This window comes from Hyaena hyaena, unplaced genomic scaffold (assembly GCF_003009895.1).
Source record: "Hyaena hyaena isolate Hyena2069 unplaced genomic scaffold, ASM300989v1 scaffold_2, whole genome shotgun sequence".
Taxonomy (NCBI): domain Eukaryota; kingdom Metazoa; phylum Chordata; class Mammalia; order Carnivora; family Hyaenidae; genus Hyaena; species Hyaena hyaena.
In genome coordinates, this window is record NW_024080634.1 from 5,930,480 (window position 1) to 5,940,551 (window position 10,072).

General features: G+C 49.2%; 1 protein-coding gene across 1 annotated transcript in view; it reads left to right on the plus strand.

Moving 5' to 3' along the window:
• SIM2 (SIM bHLH transcription factor 2) overlaps positions 1-10,072 on the plus strand; it is a 52,311-nt gene that overhangs the window by 14,793 nt on the left and 27,446 nt on the right. Inside the window, exons 4-5 of the mRNA XM_039228901.1 lie at positions 4,695-4,803; positions 8,116-8,201. Coding sequence (XP_039084832.1) covers positions 4,695-4,803; positions 8,116-8,201 — 195 coding nt within the window. The remainder of the gene's footprint in view (positions 1-4,694; positions 4,804-8,115; positions 8,202-10,072) is intronic.

Genomic DNA, 10,072 nt, shown 5'->3' on the forward strand with positions numbered 1-10,072 from the left:
TTTCTCGAGGATGTTGTAGAGATGCCTTTTGTTCATCATGTTGCCAGCCGGGAGAAGTGTCCCTTTAAAAGAAGATAAACTGACTGTGTAGAGCGACTGAATTTTCTTTTTTCTTCCTTGATCTCTTGGTGGGATGGCCTCAGCCCTCAGCGTCAGTCTCCAGCTACAAAAACACTTGGATGCAGACTGAGCCCTCGTTATCGTCTGGGGAGCGTTCCACGCTGAACTGTTTAAATAAGCAACAACAAAGTATTCCCACAAATCTGCCTCCTGCTCACGATTAACTCTGCAGAAGGAAATCCAGGCAGAATCATAATGTGTATTTTTTTCTGTCTTCTTTACTTAAATAGTGAAATGAAGTATTGAATAGGATGTCAAACACCCAACTTTTCCTTTAAAAAATTTTTTTGCACCTTTTAGATTATTTTTATTAGTAGCAAAAAGTCAGGCAAGGATGTCAAACATGAAACCTTTATTAAAATAGGCTTAAGGGTTTTTTTTTTTTTAAATCATGGGAGATGAGATGAAAGTGTTAAGAAGATTCTATCTAGTAGGCAGAGTAACCCTTTAGACAGATTTCATGATGAATGACGATAATGGTAATAGCTTATATTACATGGCATCCCCCTGTGCTCCAAGAACTTTCAATTACTCTTGGTGACATTATCTCATTAAGTAACAACATCTTCACATTAATTCAGGGTTAAACTCTATGTTAGCAGCTCCCAGGGAACATGAGCACCTAGTTTTGTCATAATTGCGTGATAATTCACAGTAAAGTGGTAGTTGTGTTTTTTTTTTTTCAAATCTGCACTACCTAAATAACTATCTGAATGATCTATTTTTGAGGGTATAAAAATGATTCTTTATGTGTGATAAGCCCATCCTAATTCAAAGCCTTTTGTTGAACTTTTTTAAAACGAGTATTGGCATAGGAAATCTGGCAGAGTTTATTATTTTTTGCTTTTAAAGTAGGAGACACAGTGATCCCTGCTGTCAGACTTTCTTACCAGAAAGTGGCAGAGAGAACCACAAATTGCAAATAAGTTTCCTCAGCCCACGGCCCAAGTGTTGGGAAACAGAGTCAGGCTTCAGACTTGAAAATTCCATTCCGTATTTGGGCACGCCACTGATACATAATAATTCATACAGTCACGTTTATATCCATTTGGAAGGGTAGAGGTGGGGAAGCATTCTTTATCCACACAGGTTTATTAGATGATTAGTTCCATGGTGTTTTGGCTGGTGTAATTAACTTATTTATATTTAAAGAAGGAAAAAAAGCCCTGTATAACCTGTTGTGTATTTCCTCAGGCACTTTTAAGTATCCCTGTGGCTTAAATTTCCTCACCAAAGTTGCATGTATTATATAACGTCTAGGTAACTGATGTAAATTTTCAAGCAACTACAGATATGTGTGAAATGGCCATTTACGAGACATGTAAAGGAAAATGTAGTATTTGAGATTGTGGCCGGAACCACAACCGTAAAAATAACCACCGCGTTGTTTGGGGCCATAAGACCTAATCCTTTCACTTTTGAAATAAAGAGAAAGGACAGCGTTTTATGTTTCTTGACATAACTTGAACCCTGAAACCCAAACCATCTTATTTTAAAATGCTTAATTTACCATAGTCAGCAAAACACCCAAAGCAGAGTAATGTGTGTTTCCAGAGCACTGGGTGACTTTCCCCTTCTGACCCAGAATATATCCATTTAGTGCTGTATTTATCATATGTAGTTTTCTTGGCAGGAAGGAAAGGTATTCAGCAAAACATAAAAACACTCTTAGTAGGAAAGCAATTCATTTTGTAGTTAGCAGGGTTTTACAAATACTAAAATATCACATGGAGGGTCTGTTTTAATAAGGTTGATGTATGAGACCTGGGGAGTTTTATGGCGACAACTATAATTTTTTTTTTTTTTTTTTTTTTTTTTGGTGAGCTAGCCACATTTCTTTCAACCATTCAAAAGCACGAGTAGATACGTAAATACAGGAAACACCGTGTCAACCATAATTTTGAGTCAAGGTCAGAGCACTGTGTTATCATTCCAAAATTTGTTCTCCAAAAACATTTCCGTTATTTGAAGACCATTTTACTTCCTGCACAGCCTTAGAATTTATAATTGACCCAAGTATTCAGCAAATCAAGCCTCTTCATTCATGGACCTTCTGTGTTCTCATCCTCCAAAAGCATATGGCGAGACTGGGATCTTGGAAAACAGACGAAACTACTTTAGGATTAAAACGTGAATCGAATCCCTGTAAGCACAGATGCAAATCTTCCTCCAAGTTTATAAATATGTTTCTCTCAAAAGACGTGAGCGACTGGGACACCTGGCTGGCTCAATTAGAAGAGCACAGGACTCTTGATCTTGGGGTTGTGAGTTCGAGCCCCACACTGGATGTAGAGATTACTTAAAATCAATAATTAAATTTAAAAAACGAAATAAAAACACGTGTTACTTTTTTCCGAAGAACTCGGGGCAAACCAGAATGTTCCTTTTCCCCCTAACAACATGCATAAGGGGAAAATGATGGACCAACGCACAAAAAATTCTATCTCATTATTTTTTTTCATTTTAAAAACAAGCCATTGAAATTGCGAATCGATATAAAAAAAAAAAAAAAAGCTCCCTTACTTATTAGCCTCTGTCCCTCTCCACCTGAGAGAGCTTCACAAGGAGCCCTCAGTGCTGTCCTCCGGGAAGAAGAGATTGTCCTGTCCCAAATGGCTGACTTAACATTTGCTGGCTTGTCGAAAATTTTTTTAAGGGTGAACAGAAATGACGTGAAAGAAGAATGCTTTGCTTTAATACCTTATTGTTTCTAGTGAGATTACATAATAACTTTTGTCACAGGCAAATCCCCTTTTGGGTCATTAGCAAAGAGTCGGGTTTGGGAGGCCAGCGGCCAGGAGGGAGCCAGGGCGGCTCTGTAACGGGAGGCTCTCCGTGGCTCTTTGGCATAATATTGGAAAGAAACATTCCAGGAGTAATGCAGAAAACAGGACTGCGAAAGCCGTTTTAGAGACAAGACTCCTTGGCGGGCCAGAAACCTAATTTGTTCTGCACAAAATGGCAACTCCTCCGACTTGAGGAATTGGAAGAGCTGGCCCGGAGGAACGGGGTGAATTACCTCGCCTCTCGACGGCCGCGTGGACCCGAGTCACGAGCTGATGGCCTCGATGCTAATTTGAAACAGTGGCTCCCGGGAGAACTTGTCCATTAAACTGCCTGGCCGCCTCTGTCCTGCTGCGTGAGGTGGCTCGGGCCGAGCCGCCCCTTCCCGGGAGATCGTGCCGTCTCCGCTCTGCTCAAGACCAGTGCGCCTCCCAACAAAGCATGTGGTTCGCAACACACTTAAAAATAACAAGGGGGTGGTGAGGGACAAAGCGCTCACAAGCGTGCCTTTGCTCTTTTAGCTTGCCCTCCCCTCCCCAAGGGGCTGAGCTAAGAGAGCTCATCAGACCTGCCCCAGGCGCCCTGCCCCCCAAGGGCATTTTCTCACGTGCTTTCAGTTTCTTCCACCCTGGGCTTGGCGACAGCGGATGGTAAAAGGGCCCCCTGATTAATCCCGGCTGCACTGACACAGCCCTCATCGGCACTGGTGTATCTCTAAAATAGGATCCACCCAGCACTGCGCAGAAGGCTGTTCTGATGGTCAGAGTTTCTAGAACATTCCGCGCCACTCACTGTCCATCTGAGGATGGGGTGAGGGGCCCCAGGTCTTGAGACTCTAATAGCTTCTATCATGGCACTTCTGTTGGGGAGAACAATAGAAAAGTTCTGAAGTGGAGGCATCGAGTCACCAGGGACCTGTGTGGACAGGTCAGAATGATGCTATTTTCCCGGAGACCCCCATCCCTGCAAGGGGGGGTCCTGGCCAGCTTCCACGGGGCCTCTAGGCCTGCCATCGTGTCCTCTGCAGGGTGTGCCTGGAAGTAGGTGGTGCCCAAGTGCTGGGCGCACCCCCAGGAAATAACCAGCCTGTCACATGGCTATCTGGAGCGGGGCCCAAGCCTTCGGCAGGTCCCACAGCCACCCTACCACGCCCGTGGGCGGGAGCCATCGGGAAACACAGTCATCCCAGACTCGGAAGGCCAGGGACACGTTTCCAGCCATGTGAAAGAGGCCCGGCAGTGCCTGAGGGGCGCAGCTCACAGCTGTTGGAAAAGGGCCCCTGTTGGAGTGTGGACCCCCACCCCCCCCAGTGCACTGGAGCCCCTGAGCTCCCACTTGCTCAGCCTAGAGGCGGACGTGGCTCTCGCGGGGACGATAGTCTGGACTTAGCAGCTGGTGTCCCGGCTGGCCAGTCCCCTCAGGCAGCACGGGAGCGAGGAGGAGAGTAAGTCCCTGGCTCTAGTCTGTTTTAAGCTGTCTGCTGTATAAAGGACACCACCTGGGCCATGGGGGTCACCCACCTCCGTGACACTTTTTCATCCTTCACTTCCCAGTTCCTTCTGCTCAGGACCATCTTGGCTTTGACCCCAAGCCCCACGTGGGAGGCGGTTCAGAGGCGGTTCAGAGCGCTGCTTGATAAAAGCCACATGTTTCTGCATGGGGACAAGGTGTGGGTTGTTAGCAGAGGTTGGAGCCCTGTCCCTGGCGGGGCCCGCCTGTGGCGCACCCGCCCCTTCCTCCCCCCACGCAACCCGAGGGGACATCTGACCCTTCCCTTCCCTCTGTGGCAGGTGGAGCTCACGGGCAACAGTATTTACGAGTACATCCATCCTTCTGACCATGATGAGATGACAGCTGTCCTGGCGGCACATCAGCCCCTCCACCATCACCTGCTCCAAGGTATTTCCTCCAGATGAAAAGAAACCAGAATGAAAACCAGACAAAGCGCTCTCTCTCTCTCTCTCTCTCTCTCTCTCTCTCTCTCTCTCTCTCGATGTGGCCTGAGGGTTTTGCTTCCTGTGTTGCCAGGGGGTGGGGGAAGCGTGCCTGGGGCAGGCCGGCGGGGCCTCTCCAGCAAACACACAGCACAGGGGAATTTGCTTTTATGCCTCTGTCCTTCGAAGCGACACCATGGATCTCATTTCTTACGCCAGAGACGATGATAGGCACCATGAGAGGTAAAGAAAAGAGGTCAGAGCCTTCTCCCCTAATGTGCTCTCAGTTTAGAGTTCTAGGGACAAGGGTCTAGACCGGGGCTTCTTCACCAGAGGGCCCCGGATGGAACTCAGGGGGTCTGTGAAACTGCATGGGAAAAATGACATCGTTATTCCGTCCGGTTGAATTCAGCTTTTCCTTTGCATGTAGATCATAGACTGTCTGTCATCTGACTCACACTAGTACCGGTGGCTTTGCCGACAACGAGAATCACATGTGTTCACTGCACTTTACCGTTCTTGCAGGTACTTAAGCGTATCGCTCAGGCTCACTGCTACTTCAGAATTTCAAGAGTTATGCGCCTGCTACTGGGCTCTTGTTATCTAATGCGTTAATAAGGGAGCACATTTATAACCATATCACCACTCGTTTCAATATTTTGGTAACTGTTGTCAATACAGCTGGTTCCATTTGGAATCTTACATGTTTTATCTTCTGCACTTAAACATGTAATTCTTGGCAGGGACACCCCAGCACGAGTCAGTTAAGAAGTCCTTGTCTAGACGGAGGCAGGTGCGCCTCCCCGGGCTGTCTCCATGTGGGGACAGGATCTTCTACCTGACAGTCCCATCATTTACCACGTGTGGACTGGGTTCCTGCTGTCATAAGCACCGTGTTAGGCATGGTGTGGTTTGGCTGTTCAGCACATCATTACACAAACGACTACCTAAGTTACAATTGCAGTGAAGGCTTGGAAGACCCAGAAGGCCTTATTCTGGGGCCCTGGCCTCGTAACTCCATCTGACTGTCCAATGAGACCAACCAGCAAGTTGATCAGTGGGTCTCTTGTCTGCTCTGGACTACGGTATCCCAACTTGGCCAAACTTCCCCAGTAGAACAAAATGCAAAAGGAGAAATGTCAGGCAGGGTGAGAATAGGGTTTCCAGCCAGAGAAAAACTCGAGTTCCACTCTTACTTCTGGGAAGGGCTGTTCTAAGCTAGAAAGAGAGACTCCGGAAGTTCCCACTCAGTTGATTTTTTTTTAATGTTTTATTTATTTTTGAGAGAGAGAGAGAGAGAGAGAGAGAGAGAGAGAGAGAAAGCAAGGGAGGGGAAGAGAAAGAGGGAGACACAGAATCCAAAGCAGGCTCCAGGCTCCGAGCTGTCAGCACAGAGCCTGATGTGGGGCTCGAACTCACAGACTATGAGATCATGACCTGAGCCAAAGTCGGAAGCTTAACCGACTGAGCCACCCAGGCGCCCCATAGCCCACTCAGTTGTAAAACCACCTGCAGATTCAGCTCTGTGGTCCCCCACCCCAAGTTCTAGCCCCAGAACTAGTCACCACAAGCCTCACTTTTCCTTACGAGGGGGAGAGGCTGCTGTGCTGCTTTCTGAACTGGCGGCTTACTTTTAGCCACGGTCTGTGACTCTTAACTCCTTGCAAATGGTCTGGCCACATAAATGCACACAAATGAGACCCTGAAGAAGTAATTTCTAACAAAGTGAGGGCTGGGGGTGGGGGGATGCTGTACCTGAGTCTCGTTCTTTCACTGTGGGGCTGTTTAAAGCTGGAAAAGGCAGCAGGAGTCTTCAAGAACTCCCTAAGAATATTGTGGTGCTACTGTTCTAGAAAGTTCCACCAAGTGTTAATTACATGGGCATGGGCTCTCTCCCACTAGCTCTGGTTTCTCATCACCCTTCTGTGTCATAGCCTTAACAGGGTGCTGATAAAATGACAGCAAATGAGTCCTAGGAATATCATGAGACCCTTCCAATCCCAGTCTCCTTGGGGTTCACGTCTGAGGTGTAGCAACAACACAAGAGACGCACAGAGGTCTCGGAGGGGTGGGGCTGCCCCCAGATTCACTTCCATTCAAGTGTGCAAGGCCTGAGGGTCGCGGGTGCTCGGACTTCTCCCAGGCTTCCTATCCACAGAGCTGTTTTTCTGCGTCTGAACTTGCCACATCGTGTCATGGTCATTGTATTGTTGGCTTTCTCCAAAGCTCCATGGCTAATTACCGGGTGAAGTTGTTTTAGACCTCAGTGGAAATGGTGCAGACAGGCAGCCACGTTACGGGGAAGCCCTATGCCTCATGACCCCAACCCGCTGTAGAGGAATTGTGGGTAAATATGGCCACCCCTCCAAGCTGGGGGGAAGGGAGGAGCCTCACAGGCAATGGCTGGGAGACTTGCCTGCGCTCTCAATGGTAATCTTTCTTTAGAAATTAATGTATTACCTGCCACCAAATAACTGTTTACTTAGCGTGGAGAGACCTCACCCTTCCCCGGGGGCAGGGACCCATCATTCCAGAGAGCTGACATCTGCTCGCTAAAGCACAGGGTGTTTCCTTAGGGGACTCCACTGCATTTGCACTATGAGGTCAGAGATTGGTGAGTGAGGCCTTTGGCCCAGAGGAGAAGACTGAATGGGGAGGGTAAGAGCCCCGAGAAAGGAGGGGTGGTCTGACCCGGGCTGTGCATGAGGGCAAAGGCTTTGATCTGGCTAAGGGGATCTGTTGGGTTCTCTTCCTCATTCCATGGTCATCTCTGGCAGTGCCAGGGCCCTGTGGCTGTCTCCCTCTGCTGGGGAAAGGGCTGTGCTTGTGAGCCCTTGCTCAGTGTCCTCTACGCTGAGGGAAGCCAGACGCTTCTGGGCCTTCCTGGCCAACTGGGGCATCCACCCCAGGGCTGGCCAAGGCGATTCTTTTGGTGCCAGCCCTCTCTGTGCCTGCCAGGAGGGGCCCATGGGAGTGGCGAGTGGGGCTGGGCCCACTGCACCTACAGTCCTCACCTAGGCCCCAGGCTGGTGTTTCCCGAGTTCCTGCTGTGGCCGTATTTCCAGCTGCCTTCCTCCGGAGCAGGATTGGGGCCAGTCTCCCCACCGCACCCGGGTCCCGGCCCCAGGCAGAAGCTCTCTGGGCCAGGGTCTGGGCATTCAGGGATGAGGCTCCTGGCTGCCCGATCTGGGCCTGAGCGTTGACCGATATTATTGGGACAAAATCGGGGGAAGCATCGTGGGACAGTGGGCCCATCTAACCTCACCCCTGCTTTCAGAGTACGAGCTGGAGAGGTCATTCTTCCTGCGAATGAAGTGTGTCTTGGCGAAAAGAAACGCGGGCCTGACATGCAGCGGATACAAGGTACGTGGAGCCTCGTGTCGGGGGAGGGAAGAAGGAGGAGGCAGAGGGTCTGAAGGAGGTGGCAGGGGGGCTCTGCTGTTCTGTATTTTGCCTCCTACTCAAGAACATCTGCAGACAGAAGGCACAGCGACTGCAGAACGTTTTAGTGGCGCGGCTCATGCAGCAGGTGCTGCGCTGGTGCCGTTCAAGGACGTTCTAGGAGGACTGGATTTCGTCTTACTAGACCAGGAATAAGCGTGGCGAGGGGTAGAATGTTACCCGGGTACCTGCAGGTGCCGCTTCATTAGATCAGCCGCCCCCTGAGGCTACTGAGAATCCACATCCTAGGGTCTGCAGTGAGTGCAGAGCTCAGAAGTGTCGCTCCTCCCCTGGGATATTTGGCCAGGTCCAGTGGTGATGACTGTAATGTGCTCAGCTAATGACAGAGCCGCTCTCAGCGGCAGCCAGCCTTCAGCAGCAGCATCGCATCTACTTAATTTAAAAACATTTTTTTTAATGTTTATTTATTTTTGAGGGAGAGAGGGAGACAGAGTGCGAGCAGAAGAGGAGCAGAGAGAGAGGGAGATGCAGAATCCGAGGCAGGCTCCAGGCTCTGAGCTATCAGCAGAGTCCAGCGCGGGGCTCGAACTCACAAACTGTGAAATCATGACCTGAGCCGAAGTCGTAAGCTTCACCAACTGAGCCCCCCGGGTGCCCCACATCTATTTAATTTAATTAACAGTCATAGCAACCCTCTGAGGGGAGTGCTGTTGCCCCATTTTATGATCCTCAGGGATGCAAGCAGGGAAGGGAGAAGACCAGCAGAGGACCCGCAGGCTGGGAGGCAGCGGGAAGAGCCCCTCCAGGCTGCATTTCTCAGGCAGATGTGGCTGCCCGCTCTGGCAAGTTCCAGAATCCAGGAGCAGGTCCCTCCAAGAGCCCATGGGCAGCACCGGAATGAGCCACCCCCAGATGGAAGGGCCAGTCGGGGGAAGTCCGCACTGAGCTCCCCTTTCGAGCTCCTGGTTCCTCTCTGGAGTCTGAAGTTACTATTTCTCCTGCCTCAGAGGAGAGAGGTCATAAGCCCAGGGCTCCGGAGATGGAGGGGATGGGGGTCTTTGTGCAGGAGCATTTGCGTGTTAGAAGGGGAGGGAGAGAGAAAGGGGACAGCTCTGTGCCTCCGTACCTCATTCTCTTTCTGGAATTCTCTCTACCTTCTCCCCACCCCAGGGGCTGCCTCCCCTTTGGCATCTCCTCAACCCTGTCCTTTGAACTCCACAGTGAACTCGTTCCTTTGACTTTACCTCACTCTGTTTTATAGTATGGGGGATATATTTTTTTATTTGCTGACTCAAACTCTAAGCCTATTTCGGCCAGGGGTGTGGGGAACCCCCCACCCCGCACTGCCCTGTACCCTACAAACTTGGGTCTTGAATCGTTTCTGCTGTGTATTAACCATCTAACCATAAGCAAGGCACACCCCCTGTCTTCTCCTCAGTGTCTCCTCAGTAAGATGCGGCGATGCACTGGAAGGATTTCAAGATCGGTTGCAGCTCTAAAAACTGAATGCATTCAGCAGTCCTGGAGGAAGGTTCTTGAAGAAAGAACCTAAGATTTTAGCTGTTGATCACTGCTGTCATGATCCTTTCGAGATTTTACAGACTCTAACTTACCTAAATGCTTCCAATATTGAGGCTGAAGGTTGCACAAACGTTCCTGTTTGACATTTGGGAACCCTGTACCTTCTCTCCTGCGAGGTTTTTTGGCTATAACAACCAGAGGTTTCTCTATAGCCACTCTGGCTCTTATTGCAAGGGGATAAAATCTTGACTTATAAATAAAGCAAATAAAATAAAAATACATACCTTAAGAGGAAGGCATTTTTTTTTTTT